General features: G+C 40.1%; 1 protein-coding gene across 4 annotated transcripts in view; it reads right to left on the bottom strand.

The window, feature by feature from the left end:
- Positions 1-645: 645 nt before the first annotated feature.
- The window catches only part of ZFYVE9 (zinc finger FYVE-type containing 9), a 109,614-nt gene continuing 85,731 nt past the window's right edge, over positions 646-24,528 (bottom strand). For 3 of the 4 annotated variants that reach the window (XM_019625959.1, XM_019625960.1, XM_019625961.1), the window contains 6 exons: positions 17,362-17,512; positions 14,089-14,169; positions 11,457-11,619; positions 7,837-7,942; positions 5,536-5,712; positions 646-1,260 (listed from right to left, as the gene is read on the bottom strand). In XM_019625959.1, the coding sequence (XP_019481504.1) occupies positions 1,099-1,260; positions 5,536-5,712; positions 7,837-7,942; positions 11,457-11,619; positions 14,089-14,169; positions 17,362-17,512 (840 nt within the window). In that variant the 3' untranslated portion in view covers positions 646-1,098. The remainder of the gene's footprint in view (positions 1,261-5,535; positions 5,713-7,836; positions 7,943-11,456; positions 11,620-14,088; positions 14,170-17,361; positions 17,513-24,528) is intronic. The other variant, XM_019625962.1, reaches the window with a different exon arrangement.

The raw sequence follows: 24,528 nt of genomic DNA, 5'->3' as shown, positions 1-24,528 counted from the left end.
GAAAGCTACATGCCACATCTGATCCTAGGCTAGAAGCTTTACTAGATGGGAAAATGCTATGAAGGACTTTAGATGCTGGGGTAAAGTATCATCAAAGTTAAATGGACTGAGAAGTGAAGTAATGTAAGAGGATGTCATTTTTTGGGAAATAAGTATTAAAGTACTTAGGGGTAAAGGGCTATGATGTATGCAACTCACTCTCAAATGCCTTCATTTTTTTGGAGACAACTGATAAAGCAAGTAAGGCAAAATGTTAATATGTGAACAATATAATCTAGGTAAATCATACATAGGTTTTTTTTAACTTGTAACTTGCTTGGAAGTTTAAGTTATTTCTCAATAAAATGTTTTCAAAAATACCTCTAGTGTATATTACAACTAAAAATGTCTTGGGTGTATTCTGTCAGCTTTCACAGAAAGGCCCAATTCAGTACCTGCCATTCACTCAGGCAGAGCCTGCGCGATCCTGCGATCCTCACCTCAGCTCTGCTGTCCAAGTCACCTCATTTACACTGAGTCGCCCTTCCTTGGATAGAAAGGGGATAATCCGTTGGGTCTTTGATTCACTTCAATTAATTATCTGGTAAAAACAAAAATCTAAATGTAACTTCTACTTGAAGTCACTGTGATGTAAATGGGACAAGATCAGTGTGATATTCTTTTTATATCAATTCTGTACAAAGAGTACAAGGCTGATGCTTCATTTTTTATTTCCCCTCTGCCCTCCCACCCCACCCCTGGTGATGGTTGTACCCATTTGAGCATTTCTGAGCATAAGACTATAAGAAGTCTTAAAACAGGAGCAGAATTCTCATCCAAACAGTAACAAGGGGAGTAGCTGCAAGGATAGCATAACTGTTGTGCAGTAACAGAAGCTGCCCAGATCTTGGTGGATAATGCATAGAAGACTTAGAATTACGGAACATCTGTCCCCCCAACCACCCTTTCCCACCCCAGTCCCCCAAGCCCCCACTCCCACCCCACCCCCAATTAATAGTGTTAACAAAAGCTTAATCTTCCAGTTCTAAAGTGCAAATGATTTGGGTATGACTGCTGTTGCAACAGGTCTGAACAGGGAAAAAAAATGAAGTCCTCTGTCTATGCGATGTTTTCCAGAATATAAAAGATGAGTTCCATGACGATGGGGCCCTCATTGAGCTGGCAGGCCCCTCCATGGATCACCGGCACCAAAGCGCTGTCCAGATCGTTCATGTACTGCGAGGGAAGGGGCTGGCCATTGCTCCCTGCTTGATAGCCAACCTACACCACGGAGAGAAGGGGATGACAGGTTACTGGATAGAGGTCTCTCCAGAGGGCTGAGGGCCACGGAGGCTGAGCGGGAAAGGAGATGTCCTTGGCCATAGGCTAGATACACAGCAGCTAACAGATTTCTCCTACTCTTCCCGGAATTGTCTCATTTATTCATCCTGACCCTGCGACCTTGGGCAAAGCACTTAACCTGTTACGGCCTTAGTTTCCCAAGAAGGGGCTGGGGGCACCATAGAGAGGTATGGAATGTCAGAAATCATACCTAAATCTATGGTTTGTGAAAACGAAAATGGGAAATATACTATTTAACTCCCTAACAAAGTAGGAACTGAACATTTATTCTGCTATCCATCTATCCACACACCATTTTCTGTACACCTACTACCACCACAGGGATTCAAAGATGAATGTAATAGGGCTCTTGCCCTTAAGAGGCCACTCATTTAGTAGAAATACTCTTTTTTAAAATTGTTTTAATCTATGCAGCTAGATTATCAGTACCATTCCAGAAAGGAACGATAGCTCATTTGTATTACCCTGATATGCTTAGTAGAGCATTAGGCAAGACCTTAAGTAGAAAATACTTGATTGGTGACTCATCAGGAAATGGAGCCAGATACATAACCTTTCCACATTTCCCCTGATAATGGCACAACTCTGCATCAAAGCAGGAGTACTGGGATGTGTCACCGGGATCCAAAATACACAAGAAATGTACAGACATAGCTCACTTTATTGCACACTGTTTCACTGTGCTTTGAAGATACTGAGTATTTTGTAAATTGAAGAACAGTGGCAACCCTGTATCAGCACCCTTTTTCCAGTAACATTTGCTCACTTCGTGTCTCTGTCACATTTTGGTAATTATCAAAATATTTCAAACTTTTTCATTATTATATTTGTTACAGCGACCTATAACCAGTGTTCTTTGATGTTACTGTTGTAACTGTTTGGGGTGCCATGGAACATGCCCATATAAGATGGCCAACTTGATAAATGCTGTGTGTGTGCTGACTGTTCCACTGACTGGCCGTTACTCCATTTCTCTCCCTCTCCCAAGGCTTCCTAGTTCTCTAAGACACAATAATATTGAAATTAGGCCAATTAACAACCCTAAAATGGACTCTAAGTGTTCAAATAAAAGAAAGAGTCCCACGTCTCTCACTTTAAGTAAAAGCTAAAAATAATTAAGCTTAGTGAAAAAAACCCCCAAAAAACAGATAGGTTGAAAGCTAGGTCTCTTGCACCAGTTAGCCAAGTTGTGAAAGCAAAGGAACAGTTCTTGAAGGAAATTAAAAGTGCTACTCCAGTGAACACACAAATGATGAGAAAGCGAAACTACCTTAGGGCTGATAAAAAGTTTTAGTGGTCTGAGTATAAGATCAAACCAGTCAAAGCCTAATCCAGAGCAAGGCCCCAACTCTCTTCAATTCTATGAAGGCTGAGAGAGATGAGGAAGCTGCAGAAGAAAAGCTGCAAGTTAGCAGAGGCTGGTTCATGAGGTTTAAGGAAAGAAGACATCTTCACAACATGAAAGTACAAGGTGAAGCAGCAAGTGCTGATGGAGAAGCCGCAGCAAGTTACCCAGATCTAGCTAAGATAATTAATGAAGGCGGCTACACTAAATAACAGATTTTCAATGTAGATGAAACAGCCTTATATTGAAAGAAGATGCCATCTAGGACTTGCACAGCTAGAGAGAAGTCAATGCCTGGCTTCAAAGCTTCAAAGGACAGGCTGACTCTCCTGTTAGGGGCTAATGCAGCTGGTGACTTTTAAGTTGAAGCCAATGCTTATTTACCATTCCAAAGATCGTAGGGCCCTTAAGAATTATACTAAATCTACTCTGCCTGTGCTTTATAAATGGAACAACAAGCCTGTATAATAACACACCTGTTTACATGGTTTACTGAAAATTTTAAGCTCACTGTTGAGACCTACTGCTCAGAAAAAAAATTCCTTTCAAAATATTACTGCTCATTGACAATACACCCGGTCTCCTATGAGCTCTGATGGAGATGTACAATAAGATGAATGTTTTCATGCCTTCTAACACAACATCCATTCTGCAGCCCATGGATCAAGGAGCAATTTCAACTTTCAAGTCTTATTATTTAAGAAATACATTCTGTAAGGACACAGCTGCTTTGATGCATCTGGGCAAAGGGAACTGAAAGCCCTCTGGAAAAGATTCACCATTCTAGATGCCATTAAGAACATTTGTGGGCCGGCCAAGTGGCTCATAGTTGGTTAAGAGCTTGCTTAAGTGTGCGGGCTCTGAGCAACAGGGTCACTGGTTCAATTCCCACATGGGCCAGTGAGCTGTGCCCGAGCTGAGCTGCTGCTGAGCTGCCAACAGGTGGCAGGATGGCTCAGCTGGTGAGAGCACATGCTCCTAACAACAAGGCTGCCTGTTCGACTCCTGCCCTGCCCACAACTAAAGACTGAACTCGGCACCTTGAGCTGAGCTGCCACCCTGGTGACTCAGTAAATAGGGCGTGTACTCTTAACAATGAGGCTGCCCGCTGGACGCCCGCTGGACTCCCGCATGGGATGGTGGCTACACCCACCCACAACTAAGACTGAACACAGCACCTTGAGCTGAGTGGCTGCGAGCTGCCGCCAGGTGGCCAGATGGCAACTGGACTTGGAGCTGAACTTGCTGCATCCTCCACAACTAAGACTGAAGGACAACTTGTCTGTTCCCCTCCCCCAATTCCCCAACACTGTTCCCCTCCCCCAATTCCCCAATAAAAAAATCTTCAAAAAAACAAAAAACATCTGTGATTCATGGGAAGAGGTGAAAATATCAACATTAACAGGAGTTTGAAAGAAGTCGTTGTGGATGACTTTGAGGGGGCGTTCAAGACTTCAATGGAAGAAATAACTGCAGATGTGGAAATAGCAAGAGACCTAGAATTAGAAGTGGAACCTGAAGTTGTGATTGAATTACGGAAATTTTGTGATAAAACTTTATCAGATGAGGAGGTGCTTCTTATGGATGGGCAAACAAAGTGGCTTCTTAAGATGGAATCTATTCCTGTTGAGGATGCTACGAAGACTGCTGAAATGACAATAGAGGATTTAGAGTACTACATGAACTTAGTTGACAAAGCAGAGATAGGATCTGAGTGGACTCCAATTTTGAAACAAGTTCTACTGTGGGTAAAATGCCATCAAACAACATTGCATATTACAGAGAAATCGTTCGTAAGAGGAAGAGTCAATGCATCAAACTTCAGTTGTCTTATTTTAAGTGACACAACCCCTCAATCTTCAGCAGCCACCACTCTGATCAGTCAGCAGCCATCGCCATCAAGCAAGACTCTCCACCAGCAAAAAGATTATGATTTGCTGAAGGTCAGATGATGACTAGCACTTTTTAGCAATAAAGTATTTTTTAATTAAGGTATGTACTTTTTTTTAGGTGTAATGCGACTGCACACTTAACAGACTACAGTATAGTGTAAACATAACTTTTATATGCACTGGGGAACCAAAAAATTCATGTGACTCGTTTTATTGCGATATTCACTTTACTGCGGTGGTCTGAAACTGAATCTGCAATATCTGAGGTATGCCTGTAGAGAGATTAGAGAGTTTGGCCACAAGAGAGAGGCAATGGGACAAGGAATTGGGGGAAAGGGAGGCACATGTGCTAAGAATGTATTATTACTACAAACAGCGTTCAAAAAATTTAAGACAGGGAGAGAAGCCTGGCCACAGGAGACTCAAAGCTGACAGGAAAATTAGTGAGGAAATGGCTCAAATCCTACCCACTAACAAACAGGGAAATGTTGACAATAAGAAAACCCTAAGGAGTGGGGGCTGCAGAGGCCAGTCAGCAGAGGCCTGCTGTAGTCAGATTAAGAAAGCAACAGGATACGGGACAGCTTGAGACCTGCCTCTAAGAAAGGCAGAATGATTCCGGAAGGGTGGCACTGGCGAGTCTCAAAGGGTAGCACCGATGTCATTTACAGAGGAGTGGCAGGTCCTCACACACACTTCTCCCAACCCCACACTCAAAAGAAAACCAAGTCCTTGGAAGGTATTCAGGTGAGGAAGCCAAGGTTCAAGTGGCTCAGAGAGTCTGACCAAGCAACACATCCAGTGTATTACTAATGGAGGGAAGGCCGGAATACTATATCTGGTCAGGCCCAAGGTCCAGAGAATTAAACTCTCTGGGAACATGCAGGACAACTCACATGTCAGGAAATACAGACACTGTCCAAAACCAGTTTCAAAGGTACCTAAGATGTTTCTTACCTGATCTGAGTCAAGTGTCACACGTAGTCCCAGTTTAGTCATTCCATCTTCCTTGAGAAGCTTCAGGTGGGGACAGAGGGCAAGGCAAAAAGCCTTGGCAATATGCTCGGTCAGTCGGCTATGATCTGCTGGGTCACTCAGGCAACTGTGCTGGTCATCATTTTCTAGGAAAAACACCTGTGCCCCAAACAAAAGAGGCCTTTAACCTTGTGTCCAGGAGGCATGGGAAGAAACAAGTCCATCAGTGCACTGTGTATTAGCACCCTGATCCCCTGAGATGCACAAGAGGACCTGACAGACAAGACACCACAAAGTCCTTTGGCCACAAGTAGGGCACTAACGTCTTACATCTAAGAAACAATCTCAGTCTCTGCATCTACAAAATGGTAGCAGCAACCTGCCTTTCTCCCTGAAAGCCTTGGTTAAAGTCATAATGGTACATTCTACTCAGAACCAGAAAAGGCTTACATTTGGCATCGTGCCCTTCTAAAAGGTAATCCCCTATATGAGGACAGTTTTCTTAGGAATTGACCCTAGAATCAAAGAGAACGGCCCATATAACTTATGTGACCCAACCCCTTCATATTCCAGATTGCTCAGAGAGAGGAAACTTGCCCAAGTGCATAAAAGTACTTAGAGACAGAGGCAGGGTCAAGCCCAGAATCCAAGCCTTCTGCCTCTTACCACAGTCAGAGCTTTTCCCGCCACATGGCCCTGCCACTGCTGAGGCCAAAGCTGTGTCAATGTCCTGGTCCTGAGCTGAGCACTGCATGAGGCACAGGCAGAAGCACAGTAAATTTGGAACTGAGAGGCCTGAGTCCTGGTCACGTAGAGGAGGGTCATGAGCAAGTTCTTTGGCTTCTTAATGCCCAAATTTGCCTTTGTAAAATGCAAAGCACCTGTTCTCTCTGGTTATTGTAAAGAGTAAATGATCTAAAAGCAAAATATGCTTATATACGCCGATCGCTAGCTTACTGCTCAATAAACAGCTTATACTAAGAATACTACAAAGGGGTCAGCTCGGAAGCCCTGTGCCTGATGCCTTAGGGAGAGCAGCAACATGAGATGATGCGAATTGCTCTGAGGTGGGAGTCGGGAGACCTTTGGCCTCTGCTCTGCCAGTAACCAGCATCGGGCATGTCACAAGGTCACACTGCCTCTCTGAGCCTGCTTTCTCATTATATAAATAAGATGGGTTGCCTCCCTACCTTTCTGGATTCCTGGGGAGCAAAATGGAGAGGACAGAGGTCAAACAACTTTGTAAGCAATAAAGAGTTTTACATGTTTCAGACTCTGCACTACTCAAAATGTGTCAGAGGGATAATCATTATAAAGCATGCAGCTAAGACCACTGAGCTGTATATGAAAACAGTGAGCCTCATATGAAGAGTAAGTCACTTGGAACACAGCTCAGGAACTGAAGAACCAGGTTCTAGTCTCTGTGCTATCAGGACCCAGCTATGTGAACTTGGGTAAGGCACTTAACTTCCCGTGGCCTGTTACCTTGAGTGTAAAATGGAAAAGCAAAAGAGACAGAACTTTTAAAAAAATTACAACTTCTAGAGCTGCAAGGAATCTTAAGAGATCTTGAATTTAATGCTTTATATTTTATAGATGAGTATAAATGAGGTTGAAAAGAAATTAAGAGACCTAGAATGTACCCGTTTATTCTCAGAGAATAAATTTTCTGCTTTGTCTGTTATGTACACACAGACAGGGTCCTTGCCCTACTCCTCGCATTCCCAGGTGAGCCTCTAATACAGCTTTCAAATTAAGGAACAATATAGTAGAAAAGTGCTTAGGGGTTGGCCAGATCTGGGTTTGAATCGGGACTTTAGCATTACTTATTTGCCATGTATTCTTAGAGAAGTTACTTAGCCTCTGAGCTTTAGTTTTGTTTTGTTTTTCTTCTTAAATTATAGTTGACATACTAGTTTTCTTATTGGTGAAATAATTCTATTTTTTAAAGACTGTGTTATCTAAGATAGTTGTAACTGTGAGTGCAGCATAACTAACCCGGCTTTCTGAGATGGTCTGTACCATTCAGAGATGCACCTTTCATGAATTCCAATGAGAACAAATTTCTAACAGCTAGTTCATTGGGAGGAGAATCGGAGTGCTGTGGCCTGCATTTAGTGGCGTTTCATCACAGTGAGCTAGTATACACCAGAGGGAATTGAAGTAGAGAAGGTAAACAGATTTTTTTTTCTTATCTTCCAGAATTAGCCCACAATGTGTCTCTGGGCCTAGCAAAAAACTGTGCTCAAAAGGGGTCAAGGATGCCGAGTTTTAGTTCCTTACCTCTGTCCATCTGATGACTTTTCCATTTGCTTTATACTCTGATCCATGGAATATCTTCACACTTGTTATAGACTCCATGGACTTCCCATCTATAGGACTGATGACACTAGAACAGAGGCAAAGAAAAGAGATGGAAGCAGCTCTTGAAGTTAAAAAAGCCACTTTTCTTACCAAGTCTTGCTACTAATTACACTGGGTACCTTGCCAAACATATCTGTGCCACGCATCACAGCAAGAAGCCACTCCAGAAAAATGTACATAAACAGAGTGCTCATGGGAAGAGCTCAGTGAAATAATTCAAAGTACACACATACAAAAAAGGAGTCATGATTCCAGATGCCGCTTCTTTTAATGTAAAGAAATTGTGTACTCAAACCTGTGTTCTTCCTTCAGTGAATGCACGGCCACTCACCCAATCTCACTCTCCCCTCGGCTCTGTCACCACACTCTGCTCATAACACCGGTCACATTACACTCTTTATGTGTTTGCCTATCCGCCTTACAAATGAACTTGTGAAGGGTAGGAATACACTCACCTGTGTGTGCTATATTCCTAGTTCTGACACACTGCTTGGAATACAGGCGTTTAATAAATGTTTACTGATTAAGAGATATTTGACTGAGTATGTTAATTATGACAGTGCTGGTGTGAACTGATGAACAAGTATCTATATTATCTATCACAACAAATTCCCTTTGGTGCTAAATTATCATTCCTACATTCCTGAATACGAAGACCTATTTTGTATAGTCATTTCCTCTCCAAAATATAACAAGTATAAATATGTGGAGATACACACTCATTCTGATGAGGATTCAAAATAAATAGAATCACAAAGATTCCAAACTCTTCCTAACCATTTTCAAACCTGTTTGTTTTTTAATCTCTATGTATAAAAGATCAAATTTAACTTAAACTTCAATATCAGGGATTCACTTCAATCATTTGAATTGAAATTATTTAAACAATGTTAAATTTAATTTCTAATTCATCAGAAAACAATGTCAAAGAAAGATACCCTAAGCTGATTAACATTCTTTTGAGAGAGGATACCCCGACACTGAGGGACAAGCTGAAAAACATTCAATTTATACACTACAAACTAAACTTCTGAGTTCGAGAGTCTTCTCTGACTAGTTCTTGTGCTGTTTCTAAGATGCTGCCATTGGCACTTCCTGTAAGAAGAGGCAACGTGCTTGTCATTAATTACCAATACCTTATGGCACCATTTTCAGGCTATCAATTTTTTGGTCCTAATAACCATGCTCCTTTCCAACCAATAATAGAGGATTAGACGGAAATTGATTTTGAAATTAAATTTTCCAATTAAGTATGAGAAGATAAAGGGTTATTTGTAAAACAAGCAAATACACTCATTGATTTAGAAATTGCTTCTTTTTTTTCCAATAACAAAAGTTTTTAAACCTTGAAAAAGAAACCTGGTGTGCCATGTTGTAAACACCCTCTATCTGCCTTTGCTGCTTCTATTCCCTCAGACCGAAATGCCCGCTCTGCCATAGCTATGTGGCAGGTACCTTCTCATCTTCCCAGATGCATCTTAAGCAGCAGCCATTTCTCTATGAAGTTGATCTTGAATACTGCCCTAATTAATACCTCCACCAAGCTCACTCTTTTCTTTTTTTATCTTCACTGTACCCTATAGTTTTCTATGATCATCTGCCATATTTTGGTGTACTTATTTGTAACTATTTTCAAAACCAGACTGAGCCACTTATCTGCTGGGATTCAGTTTTTGTGGAATTCAGTTTTTGTATTTCCAGAAGTTTGCATGTAGAATTATTGCCGGAGGGAAGGAGTAAGGAGGGAGAAAGGGAGGAAGGAGAAAGGGAGAGAGGGAAGAAAGCTTAATACAATGAAGTATAATGTATTTATTTATTCAATCAAGTTTTAAAAGTACATACTAGGGGGCCGGCCAAGTGGCGCGACGGTTAAGAACTGGCTTGGGATGCCAGAGGGCCCCGGTTCGGATCTCACATATGAGGGCCAGTGACACTGCCCTCCACAGCTAAGATGCTGAACAACAGCTCAACCTGGAGCTGGGCTGCCATGAGTCACCGGTGATGGCGTAGGCTGCAGCCCCTGTGGCAGTGGGTTGCCATGGGCTACCGTATGTAGCCAGCAGCCAGCATGAGCGGCCAGCAGCCGCAGTGTGTGGCCGTCCAGAAGCCGGCGACTGATCTGCCTCGCCCGGGAAGAGCGCAATGATGTTGCCAACTTGGGCCAGTGAAGCAACGTCCTCCACAACTAGACTGAAGAACAAAACGACAGCAACTTGTCTGTTCCCCTTCCCCCAATTCCCCAGCATTGTTCCCATCCCCCCAATTCCCCAATAAAATAAAAAAAATCTTTAAAAAGAAAAAAAAAGTACATACTAGGTGCCAGACAGTATTTTCAGTGCTGGTTATATAGTAGTAAATAAACCAGTGCCTGCCTCGTGAAGCTTACATCAGGGGCAATATAATGAAACAAATAAGTAAAAATATATTGTCTGTTAGAAAGTTATAAGTGCTCTTGAGAAATATAATGCATGCAAGGGGGGTAAGAAGTATTGTGGGTGGGAGGGAAGAAATGTTACCAGGGTTATAATTTGGTCAGGGAAGGCCTTACTGAGACAGTGACATTTTAGAAAATGCTTGAAGGCAGTGAGGGAGTGGCTAATGTGACTACCTAGGGGCAAAGTACAAGCTATGAGAACAGCAAGTGCAAGGACAGAAGTATAGTTGATGTGTTCAAGCAAGAAGGCAGGCGCTGCGTCTGAGTGGTAAGAGGGTGGGCAGAGGGACACACAGACTGTGTAAGGCCTTGCAGTCCGGAAAGGACTTTGGTTTTTACCCTGAATGATACTAGAAGTCAGTGGTGGGTTTTGAGCAGAGAAGTGGCACTGCTCTGCCTGCTGTATTGAAAACAGATTAGGATGGAGGGAGGGAGCAGGCCAAGACTAGAAACAAGGAAACCAATCAGGAGGCTACTATAATAATACAGAGCAAATGACGGTGGCCTGAACCAGATGGTGGCAATAGAGGTAGGTAAGAGGTAGCGTGATTCTGGATATACTGTGAAGTAAAGCTAACAGGACTTACTGTTGGATTAAGAAAGAAAAGCGTCCAAGGTGAGTCCAGGGTTTTGGCTTGAATCATCAGAACAAGAGTTGCCATGTATTAGGAAAGAGTGTAGCATGTGAAGCCCAAGGAGGTGGTTCTAGCCCCGCCAATTCTTAGCTTTGTGGAGTCATTTAGCCTTTTGGTGCGTGTAATATGGGAATAAAAATACTAGTTGTTATATTGAATGAAACAATATTAGCAAAAGTGCTTTGTAAACCATAAAAGGCTTAGGTATTACTATTAGGTAAATAACTTTAGAGCAATTGTTTTGTTTCATCAACTCCTTCCTTCCTCCTCCCTTCAAAAATATGTACAGACACTCCTTCAGAAATTAAGCCAAGAAGCCAGGAACTTAAAATTCTGTTATGTATACAAATCAGTCCTTTTCTCTTAGGCAGGGCTTTCAGTCAAGTCATAAAACACCAGAGCAGACAAACCCAGAGCCCAGCATGACTGAATGCCATGGGGAGTGGGGGTGGGGAGTCCGCTGCCTTTACCCTTTGTTGACGTTCTTGTCATCGTCCACCCACTGGATGTGGATGTGCTCCTGTGGGTCCTCAGCGTCGGCCTTGCCACAGGTGATGGTGAAGTCCTTCATCTCTCTCAGCGCTTGCCTCAAGGCATCCATGTTCTCTGCAGTGATCTGGACCATAACGCCATCTGAGAATCAGTGGGAAAATAGTACAGATGGAAACAACAGAAAGCCAGGGAGAGGGGGCAGGTGAAAAATGGTACCTGGCATCTAGCAAATCCCTCCAGGATTTAGTAGAGAACTTTGCTCTGCTTTCTAAAGCTGACAGATACCAACAGATTTTGTTCTTTGAGCTTAACTCTTACTGAAAGTGCTATGAGGAATAAATGCCAAGACGGGTGCTGCTTAAAACACTGGCCTGCTGATTTCACTTTAAACACAACGAAAGAGTTTCTCGAGACTGCTCAAAGGTAAAACTACATGTGGTCACATCGCTCTTTGGACTATTTTGGAGTATTTTGTTCCTGTTTCCACTCTTGCACTTATCATGCTTGAATTATATTTACTGGTTTGCATTTTTGTCTCTCTCTTACTATGACTGTCTGGCATGTAGTGAATGCCCAGTAAATATTTGTTAAATAAATCACTGAATAAACAACAGCAGTGGGATAGGGGATAAATCCATTTACTGACTAGCAGTAAGGCCAGCCTACCACACGTGTTTCACATGGGCGACCATGTAGCCGACAGATGGTAAACTATCTGACTACCTGAGTCAAAGGCAAACACTGAAATTCAGGGTGAAAACTGTCACGTGTTGAGTAATTACCCTGCTTAATTAACACAGAATTTTGTCGGCTGAAATAATTTCTAAAGAGCTTCAATAAAAATTTCATAAATAGGCATATAACCAACCACTCTACTGACACACAGTGGAATGAAGGCCTAAGAAATTCCCAGCCCAAAGGCATTAACATGTCTTTTGACATACTGCCTTTCATTTGCAAGGATCTGCATCAGTACAATTTGTCATTTCAACAACACTGTAAAGGTGTTTTTAAATCATCTTGTAAAGACACAATTTCAAATATAGTAAATACTTGATCACATAGACATTAGTTCACCTAAGACCAAACAACGATTTAACTTCTAGATTCTTAACAATTTCTTAATACCATGTTCCTGTTTTGTAATCAGTTGTGAAATTTAGTGGTAAAATATTAGCATGTTTTGCTCTTTACTTGTTCTTTTATTAAGTTTACCAATAAAGGAGATCAACATCAGTACCTATTAACGTATGTAAGATTATCTATGTATTTCAGTTAACACACTGGAATCCACCCCCTGAAAGAGCTGCTTTTATTTTTTTTAATTTGATTTAATTTTTTTAGCTGAGCCATCCTGCCACCTGTTGGCAGCTCAGCGGCAGCTCAGCTCGGGCCAGGCATCGAACCGCTGTTGCTCAGAGCTGGCACTCTTAACCAACTGAGCCACATGGCCAGCCCTGGAAGAGCTGCTTTTAGACAGAGCCCTGGAATGAACAATTGTGAAATAAAAACCTGCCGTCATGTGTGGGAGGTTGTATTTTCCAAAGATGACCACAATACGTACTGTCTCACATGCTTTTCTACAAAGCTATCTTCCTATTTCCCCATCAATAAGTAGAATCTGAGCAGGCTTTTGACTATTTCCAACACCAGAGTATGATGGAGGCGGCACTGTGCAACTTTCAAGCCTGGGTCATAATAAGCAACACAGCCTCTGCCGTATTGCTAGAACACTTGTGCTTGAAGTCCTGAGTCATCATGTAAGAAGTCCAACTGTCCCATGGCTGCCATGCTAAGGAGTCCAATGTGTAAGTACTCCAGTCGTCACTCCTAGTCTTTAAATCATCCTAGGTCAGGCCCCGGACATGTGAAGGAACAAACCTTCAGATAATTCTAGCTCCCAGCCATCAAGTAACCACCAGCCTTCAAGTCAAGTCATCCCAACTAAAGCCCCGGACATCAGTGAGCAGGATCAAGCCATTCCTGCATTGCTATGTCAAGTGCAGACCCAGAGGGTTCAGTGAGCATGATAACATAGTTGCTGTAAGCCGTTAAGTTCTGGGTTAATTTGTTCTGCAACAAGAGTAAGCAGATCAAAATACAGTGAAGAATAATTGACAAAGAAAATAAACAGTATGCTCATGAGCCTTTCATTAACTTCCATTTAATTAACTTTTGTCAGGCTATGTGTCATGTCTTCTTATAGTGAACCAGCAGCAAGCGCCTCCCATTCTGTATCCCAAATGATTGCAACATTCCTGTGAATAAGGGGGACTGAACTTCATCTACACATTTACAGATTTACACCCAGTGATATATTTGAATTGAGACAACGTCCCTTGGGTATCTTATCCCAATGCTGTATACAAGGTCATCTCTTAATTTTTATGTCACTGTTCCAGGGTATCTCTACCACTTACTCCCTTTTTAGGAGAACTAAATGCCATTATGACAGTTTTAATTACCTGGAGAGTGAGATGCTATTGAATAAATAATAGGAGTTCGGAAGTCTATGGCAAAAATGTCAAAGCTTCCTTTTAAAGTCCCTTGTTTTTCAGTTGTACAATTAGGACTGAACTAATTGCATGCAGTCAATAACTCATTCTTTACCTTCCACAATACTGGACTTGGCGAGATATCCTGAAGAGGATTTCAGAGCGCCACTGAACACGAAGAAACTGGCACCAGTCACTAAAATAGCAAGAGAAATAGTTTAGTGAAGACAGACCCTGAGATGGAGGGCCTGAGAACAATGCTGAAATATTTAGTAGTTGGGAACTCCAACCATCATTATCCACAAAACAAAAAACACCAACAATATACAAGTAAGCAATAATTCTAATGCTTATGATAGGTTGGGAATGAGGTTTAAAAATACATTCTTCCATTTTATTTTGTTCTTCCTTCAATCAAGAATCAAAGAATCGGGGCCGGCCGAGTGGCTCAGTTGGTTAAGAGCTCACTCAAGAGTTTCAGCTCTGAGCAACAGCAGTTCGAGTCCAGCCCGAGCTGAGCAGCCACTGAGCTGCCAATAGGTAGCAGGATGGCTCAGCTAAAAAAAAAAAAAAAAAAAAAAAAAGAATCAAAGAATCATACAAGCAAAGAAATCTGAGTGGTCAAGTCTAGGGCTTTGGCCTGAAGCCTGATTTTGTAAATTATAGTATATTGGAATACAGCCATGTCCATTCAATTACACACTGTTTATGGCAGTTTTTGAAATATGATTCCACAGAGTTGAGTAGTTGGTGACAAAGATTGCAGTCCTGCAAAGCCTAAAATAAACAGAAAAAGTCTGCAGACCCCTGATCTAATTCATTGGTTTTCAGGTTTTGGGTTTGTTTTGTTTTGTTTTGTTTTTGACCAAATATCTTTTGAATATGCAGATATGGCTGCCAACTATTTTATTTACCAAGTGGAGCTATTAAAAAAACAAACACCCATTTAAAAGACAAACACTTGATACCATTAACTCTTCATAAAAAAAAGGATATTCAATACGCTTAGCATTATGAAAACTTAACTACACTGTCTTTATTTCTCCACATCTTAAATTGGACCAAGCTATTCCAGCTCCCTACCCATCGGCCCTACAGGATCTCTAATAGGTAACTCATCCAGCCTTTGTCAGAGCCGCCTAATGACAAGGAGCCCACATTAGCACAAGGCAGTGCATTCTATTTCTAGGTAACTCTGTGTTACAGAGTGTGCTCTCAAATTGAGCCCAAATCTAGATCCTTGTTGCTTTCACCCACTGGTGCTGGTTTGGGCCTTTTGTAGCTACAGGGAGTAAGCTGAATCTTATTTACACATAATAGAAAACCTTAAAAATAGAGATAGCTATTTTTCACTCTCTTCCAATCTATACTTTTTCCAGGTTAAACTTTTATACTTCATTCAAGAGGTCATCCTTTGATCTAATTTCAGGAATTTCACATGCCTTGAATCATCCTCTGAAAGATCCTCTAGTTTTACTAATGGATATCATCAATTACATTAATGATATCCAGAGCTTATTCAAATATTCCAGGTATGATTTGACTAAAATGGAGCACTTTAGACTTGTCACCTACCTTATTTTGGATATCGTATTTTTTGAATATTTATGTGCTAAATACCTTTTATATCTTTATTAAACAATTAAGATATATACTGAAGAAAGTGACCTACGGTATGTCTTCTAGAGAAGTGTTTCATAAAGCATACTAAAGAAAGCTAGTTTTAGGAGATATTAGAGGGAAAAGATTCATGGTCAAATAAATTTGGAAAGGGCTAGGCACTGTCCTCCTTTTGGAAAATCACAATACACATACATCAGCTTGTTAAAGGCTTTGAAAAGTCCTATAGTAAAGAAATCTGTTCAAACGTGTTTAACTCAGGATTTCTCAGTTTAATGTATTAAGCAAGCCTTTTATTTATTTATGCAAATATTTTTAAAACCATAGAATCTGATTAAGATGCTTCAAGAAATGCCACGTTGAGCAGTGCTCCTTAAATTCTAATGTACATTTGAATTACACTGTGATTATGTTAAAATGCAAATTCTGATTTAGTAGATCTGGGGTGTAGATTCTTCATTTCTAATAATCTAAGTCATGGGTCAGCAAACTGCAGCTTGCGAGCCACATGCAACTCCTTGGGTGTGTTCCGTCTCAAAAGTTTGCCTACCCCTGAAAAAGCCAATCCTGCCCCTCACAACAATTTAAAAATGATTTGAGAGCCATAAATGTATTTTTACATAATCACCATTATGTGAATAATATCCTTTAAAAATTTTATAAATGAAACTATGATAGTTTTATTTTCATTTTCAATTTTACTTCAGAGCCACATGTACATACCCAAAGAGCCACATGTGGCTCGCAAGCTGCAGTTTGCTGACCCCTGGCGGCTCTTCTGTCACAAAAGTTTGCCGACCCCTGATCTAAATGATGAGACCAGATTCTGAGTACCACTGAACCTAGAAATCTTCCTTCAAAATCCTGTCAATCTATTAATTAACATTCTTTGAGTACGGTAATTCAACAAGCTCCAACTACGACTAAACATATTCTCACTATGGGGCCTAGTCTCCCACCTTCAAATACCAATGCTGGCCTTGTCAATATCCAGAGGCAGTATTTTCAAAGTTCCCCTCAATAAAAGAGATGCCATTTTTAACTCTGAGTCTGGCTACTTGGGAAGTTAACACAATCCTGGACAATAAGCTTGGCAAGGTTAAATTAATCAAGTTGTTGGTGGCCACCTCTCTAGAAAGTAAGTGTTATGGGGCTGAGATAGCCAACTCTCCAAGTCCAGCACAATCTTCCATTCTCATAGTTTTTTTTTTTCTTCTTTTTTTATTTAAACTGAGAAGTTGGGGGAGGGGAACAGTGTTGGGAAATTGGGGAGGGGGACCAACCAAGTTGTCGTTCTTCAATCTTCGTTGTGGAGGGTGCCAGTCGCCATCTGGCTGCCCGTCGGCAGCTCGTGGCCTCTTAAGCTCAAGGTGCTGTGTTACAATCTTAGTTGCAGGTGGGCGTAGCCACCATCCCATGTGGGAGTCAAATCAGCAGGCTTATTGTTAAGAGTGCACACTGTATTCACTGAGCCATCTGGGCAGCAGCTCAGCTCAAGGTGCCGAGTTCAGTCTAGTTGCGGGCGGGCATAGCCCACCATCGAACAGGCAGTCTTGTTGTTAGGAGCGCGTGCTCTCACCAGCTGAGCCATCCTGCCACTTGTTGGCAGCTCAGCGGTAGCTCAGCTCAGGCGCAGCATCACTGGTCCATGTGGGAATCGAACTAGCGGGCCTGTTGCTCAGAGCTCACACTCTTAAGCTAACTCTTAACCAAATGAGCTACTCGGCCAGCCACCACTCTCATAGTTTCAATCAGTTCAAATACTCACCCTTTCTGGGCTGATTGTGAATACTGATAGCCTGGGTCTGATAGTTCCCATCATCATTCTGTACACACACGAGATGAGAATCTGCCTTCTCATTGAAGCAAGCACCTCCTGCCAGGACATGCTCATTGGACTTGTTCATAGCTTTCATCATCTGCAATCAAAGAAGAGGGTTAACTTTCATATTCTGCCAAGAATGGGCTTTTTTTTTTTTGTCTGACAAAGCACAAAAGACAAAACAAAGCATTGTATTATTATTATTATTAAAGTGACAAAGGGGATACCAAGTAATGAAAATAAAGTGAAAAATCAATCACCATGAGTAAAAAAAAAAAAAAATCAACATATACAAAATACAAAAATTCCCTATATAGTCTGTCTATAGGTGATTTGTATTATAACCTACGCACATGATGCATTTTGCATTCATTTTTTGTCTTTTATTGCTGCACTGAGCTCAAGTAAGTAAAATTAGTTTAGCTAATTACAGTAGTTTCTACTACCCGATGGATTCTCTGAGTATATATATATACGGAAATTCTCAGTCAAAAGAATGTCCCATATTTAAGTGTGTTTGCTTTCTTTTTCCACATGCATGCAAAGGAGTGAGGGTCCTGCTCTCTAGAAATATATATTGCATTGTTTCTTAGTTTAACTGATTTATGTTTGAGATCATCAATGAAATTACTTACAAATATTTTGCTTTGTTCTTATCAAAAGATTTGAAATGATAATTCTGAAGCTAACCTATAAAAATTCACAGGCCACTATTTTGTGTCTAGTAAACAAATCTGAACTTACATTATCTGAACACTAAACTCTAGGTTCTGGTTGAAATAAGCTAATAATAATTTGTTTTTTTTTCCAATTTTTCCTTCATGCCATCCCATTTGTTCAACTTTCTGATCCAATTCTTTAAAATGGCTTCAATCTTTTTGAAAATCTAGTCCAAAACTTTTATTTTGTTTTACTCCCCTCTTCCTTTTATATTATAAACTATCATATATATGCACTATCATAGTGTGAAAAATACCAGATGAGTGTTCTGATATCTTTTATATTCCTATATCAATACAGTCAAAAAAATTTACTGAGGTGAAATTCACATGACATAAAATTACCCATTTTAAAGTGAACAATTCAGTGGCATTTAGTATATTCACAATGTTGTGTAACCACTACCTTATCTAGTTCCAAAACATTTCCATCACTCCAAAGTAAAACCCTTTATCCAGTTTCTCCCCACTCCCCACTTCCAACTACCAATCTATATTCTGTCCTTATGCATTTATTCTGGACAGTTCATATAAATGGAACCATATGTGACCATTGTGTCTGGCCTTTTCATTTTGCATAACATTTTGGAAGCTCATCCATCCATTGTGTGGCATGTATCAGTACTTCATTCCTTTCTTCAGATAAATAATATTCCAGTGTATACACAGTTGACCTTTGAACTACATAGAGGTTAGGAGTACCAACCCTTCATGCAGTCGAAAATCCACGTACAACTTTTGACTCCCCCCAAAACTTAACTATAGTTCCTGAGTATGCACAGGGGATTGGTTCCAGGACCCCTGCAATGCCAAAATCTGCGGATGCTCAAGTCTCATACAAAATAGCATAGCACAATACAGACAGTTGGCCCTCCACATTCATGGATTCCCAGTTGCAGACTGAAAATACTGTTTTGGATCTGCAGTTGGTTGAATCCTCAGATACGAAATCTGGGGATACAGAGGACTGACTGCATATTTACTGGAAAAAAAAATGTGCCTATAAATAAACCTGCACAGTAAAAGCCCATGTTTTTTGAGGGTCAACTGTATATATACCACAATTTATTTATCCATCCATCCATGGACATTGGGCTATGTTTACCTTTTGACTATTGTGAATAGTGCTACTATGAACATGTGTGTACATGTACTTGTTTTGAGTACCTGTTTCCAATTCTTTGGATTATATACCTAGCGGTGGAATTGTGGGGTTATATAGTAATTCTATGTTTAACTTTTTGAGGAGCTGCCAAACTGTTTTTCATAGTGGTTGAACCATTTTACATTTCCACCAGCAACGTACAAGGATTCCAATTTCTCTACATCCTTGCCAACGCTATTTTCCATTGCTTTTCTTGTTACAGCCATCCCTAGGTATGAAGCAGTGCCTCACTGTACTTTTGATTTGAATTTCCTTAATAACTAATGATGATGAACATCTTTTCATGTTCTTCTTAGCCAGTGTATATCTTTTTTGGAGAAATGTCTATTCAAGTTCTTGGCCCATTTTAAAAATTGGATTATTTGTCTTTTGTTTTTGAGTATGAGTTCTTTATATATTCTAGATACCAGACCCTTATCAGACATAAGATTTGCAAATATTTTCTCCCATTGTGTAGGCTGTCTTTTTATTTTCTTGTTGATGTCCATGGATGCACAAAAGTTTTTTTTTAATTAGTTTCAGGTGTAAAGTTTTTAACGTATCTATTTTTTTCTTTTGTTACTTGTGCTTTTGGTATCATGTCTAAGAATCCACTGCCGAATCCAAGGTCATGAAAATTTACCCTAAGTTTTTCTCTAAGAGTTTTATGGGTTTAGCTCTTATATTTAGGCCATTAATTTATTTTAAGTTTTGTATATGACATGAAGTAGGGGTACAAGTTCATTCTTTTACATGTGGAAATCCAGTTGTCCCAGCAGCATTTGCTGAAGACTATTCTTTTACCACTGAATGGTCTTGACACCCTTGTCAAAATCAGCTGACCATAATGTGTGAATTTATTTCTGGATTCGCCATTCTATTCCAGGCCAGTACCACAATGTTTTGATTATTGTAGCCTTACAGTAAATTTTAGAATTGGGACGTGTGAATCCTCCAATTTTGTTCTTTGACAAGATTATTTTGCCATAAGGGTCCCTTGCAATTCTAAATGAATCTTACTATTGGCTTTTCCTTTTCTGCAAAAAAAAAAAAAAAAAAAAAAAAGGCCATTGGAATTTTGACAGGGCTTGCATATAATCTGTATTGGCATCTTAATATTAAGTTTTCCAATCCAAGAACATGAGCTGTCTTCCCATTTATTTAGGTCTCTTCTTCAAGTCCTTTCAGCAATGCTTTGTAGTTTTCAGGGTACAAGTCTTTGCCTCAGTTAAATTTATTCTTACATTCGTACTGATACAATTTTAAGATATGATCTCTTGGCTTTATGTTTATAACTCTTGCAGAGTTAATATTTTAATGTATTACTCTTTCACCAGAAGCATCTAAACGACAATTTAATATTCCTCTCACACTGACATCATTTATCAACCCCACTCACCAGTCCACACCACTTCTATCAGGGTTTTCCAAAGATTGCTTTTAAGTAAGTATTTGCAAACAAGATAAGTCATCTGAAAGATTCCTGAAGATTAGTGAAGTCAACTGATAGACTAATTTAGGTTCTCATTTGCAATTTACATTTGCATCATGTGAAATAAACTGATATAATCACATACAGCAATTTGAAAAAAATGTTATATCCATCATTTCTTCCAAATCATTAGGCTAAAGTAGTTTCTAATTTTGTCTACACTAAGCAGATTTAGAAATATTTTCAATTCAGACATTCTGAATAAATAGCTAGACTATAAGGAAATCATCTCCCTGCATGTCAATTTCTAGTCCAATGAGATAAAAAGCTTCCTATTTCTTTAGATATGAACAGATTTTTTTTCTCTTGAAAACATGTTCATTTCACCAAGAGGTGAAATGTTTCCCAGATATTCAAAGGACCATGACCATAAAATAAACTTAAACTTGTCATATGATAACTGATAAAAATACTTGATTTTCCATTTTAGTTGTGCTATTTCTCTGCCCTATCAATCCAAGTTGTGTAATATCTCTTGTAGCTATCCCTATCTGTACCATAGTTGAAGACCTAATTACCTCTTTTCTGGACTAATAACCTTATAATTGTTTTTTCTCCAGTCTCTCTATCAGTTCTGATTCACTGCACACAATGTTTCCATATTTACCACAGCATAGCTGTGATCAAGCCACATCTTCTCCACTTTGTCCTCCACTCGAAATCACAAACTTCCTACACTCTGGCCCAAACCAACCTTCTGTCTTGCTTTCCTTCTGACTGTATCCTTACATGCAGGAATACTTCCTGATGCACGACAATTTTCTATCCTGAGCTTTAGCATATGCTATTATCTAGCCTCCCTTTTCTTTTCCCATATCCAAGTACCTGAAAAAGCTGCCCTCCAAATCAAAGCTTAGTAAAAAGACCAATTCCTGCACGTAGTCTTCTCTAATTCCCAATCAGACACCAAAATGTGACCACTCCCTTCTTGGAACTGCTATAGCACATTCTTTGTATTTCTTAAATGGCATTATCTACATTTAGCCTTGGATTAAGATTAATTGCAAGGACTCAGACCAGGCTGCCTGTATTTCAATCCTGGCTTTGCTACTAACTAACTAGCTATGTGCCCTTGGGCAAGTAATTTGATTTCTCTGTGTTCCAGTTTCCTCCTCTGTAAAAGGAAATAATAAAAGTAACGATTTAAGACAGCTATGAGAATTAAATAAATATTTGTAAAGTGCTTAGAACAGCACCAAGAACATAAGCACTGATTAAGGATATGTTACATAAAATGTGTACGCTTGTCTCCTCTACCCTGCTTATAAAATCATAAAGCAACCTTAAAATCTGCAGCAAATAATTCAACTGAATACCTCTGTGAGATAACGACATTCAGCCCCTTAAGAGCTCACAAATTAGTGATGATCTCACACTGATAAAAGGCAGGGTAACTGCTGTCACAACAGTATGTACAAAATAGCTAACATCTATGGAGCACCAACCGTGAGCCAGGCACTGAGCTAAATGCTACCTGGGTCTTAACTCCAAAGAACCATTTAAAGACATCAAGTGAAGTAGTACATAAGCTTCATCTTCCTGTATTCCCCACAGCCGGAGTCTAACCATTCATGAAAATCACAAAAGCCAATTAAAGAATATAGTTCTAGGAATGACTGTGCTGGAGGAATGTGTGAGAAGCTATATAACATCTAATCCATCTCTGAATTAACACACCATGTCCTTCAATTTCCTCTCTTGAGATCTCCTGTTTAAAATGACGGTTTATTTAAACTTTTGATTTGAAATGGGAAGGATGTGTAGAGGAGAAGATTAAGCAGGGCCTTGAGGAATAGCTACAATTTGTATATAATGTGTAAGGCTTAGCACAGGGCATCGCTCATGGCAGGTACTCAATAAATATTTGTTGAATATATTAGTAAACCGTACAAGTAGGGATGAATTTGGAGGGTTTGTCTTATTCATGAAATTATATTGAGAGTAAATGTCAGTATGATTTAAAAAATTTTTTTGGCTCAGTTATAATTGCAGTTTCACATAGATTAGATATCCAGTAAAGTAAGTTTTAATGATTTAATTCAATAAACATTTATCAAGTAACAAGGACTGTAGGTAGGAAGTTCCATTACAGAGACATGGAAAATCCATGAAAGCAAACCACTGTACCATGGATATAATGAAGACTGAAAGATACTCTCTGCTCTCAAGGGCATAATTCAGAGCAGGAGGGCATTCATACGCATCAGCTATACATATTACATGAATAAAGAAAGCTGGGAAAACAGAGGAAAGAAAGAGTGATACTGTCTAGGGGATGGAGAATTGTAGGTATGTTTCCTAAAGGGTAATCATTTGAATTCGCTCTGAAATCAAGTACAGAGGAAGAACAGTGGATAAAGAGAAAAGCATGAGTGAAGGAACAGAAATAAGACCGAGAAGGGAACACTGAGCTGGATAATGAAGGAAGAGATGGAAGGATATCCTTTCCTGGAGATATTTAGAAAAAATATAAATATTTATCTTTCTAGTTAGCTGGAGTTCACTTGTGTCCAGAAGTGAGCACCCACCTTCCAGTCTTATGCATCTACATGCCAACTATGAACCTTTGTTCATTCATTCAGCAAGTAATTATTGAGTGTCTAATATGTACCAGTCACTGTGTTAGCATTCGGTTTATTCAATAAATCCCTTCCCTCATGGAACTTAGGTTTCTGAGTATGTAAAGACAGAAAACAAAAACTATAAACAAAATAAATAAGTAAAATACATAAAATGTTAGATATTGATAAGCACTATACAGAAAAATAAAACATGGAAGAAGTACTAGAAGTGCTGGTGGGTGCCATTTGAAATAGGATGATACTCAGGGAAGAACTTACTGAAAAGTGAGGGGAAAGCTATGGGATTATCTAAGGAAGAGCCTTAAGAGATTTAGAACAGCTGGTGCAGTGGCCCTGGGGTGGTAGCATGGTGGCATGCCTGGCAGTTTCCAGGAACATTAAGCACAGCATGGCTGGAGCTGAGTGATAGAAAAAGAAGAGGTGTAAGAAATTAGGTTACAGAGGTAATGGGTTAAGGAATACAATGGTGTAGAGGATTTACAGTTTTTATTCTGAGATAAAAGATCTTTGGAGGGTTTTGAGCAGAGCAGTGATGTGATTTGACTTAGTTTTAATAGCATCACTCAGGCTGCTGTGCTGAGAATAGACTGATGGCGGAAAGGGCGCCAATAGGAAGGGCAGTTAGGAGGCTACTGCATAAATCCTGGGCAGAGATGATGTTAACTTAGACCAAGATAGGTCCAAGGATTGAGAGGTGGTTGGCTTCTAGATATATTTCGAGGGTAGAGCCCGAAGAATTTCCTGGTAGACTGAATATGGATATGAAAGAAAAGACTTACAGGTGACTCCAAAGTTTTGGGCCTGGTAACTGGATGGCACTGTCATTAACTTACGGAAGGCTACAAGAAGAGCTTTTGAGGGAAGATCAAGAGCTCAGAGTTGAACTTGCTAAGCCTGAGATGCCTGTGCAAATAGGGATGTCAAGGGAGCAGTAAGACTCTCAAGTCTACAAAACAGGAGAGATTCAGGTTGGAGGAAGACACTTGGAAGACATCAGTAGAGAGACAGTATCTAAGGCCAGAGGATTGGATAGATCACCAAGGAAATGGGTAGACACAAGGACTGAGCCCAAGGGTTTTCTAAAACAAGTGAGAAAGAGGGTCAGAAAGGGGGATACACAGAGACAGAAATTAAATGTGGGAGATGAGGGGTACCCTAGGAGCCCAGGATTTCTTG

This window comes from Hipposideros armiger, unplaced genomic scaffold, assembly GCF_001890085.2.
Source record: "Hipposideros armiger isolate ML-2016 unplaced genomic scaffold, ASM189008v1 scaffold_646, whole genome shotgun sequence".
In the NCBI taxonomy this organism is placed as follows: Eukaryota; Metazoa; Chordata; class Mammalia; order Chiroptera; family Hipposideridae; genus Hipposideros; species Hipposideros armiger.
Note: the sequence above shows the minus strand (reverse complement) of the source record. Positions and strands in the feature narration are given on the sequence as shown.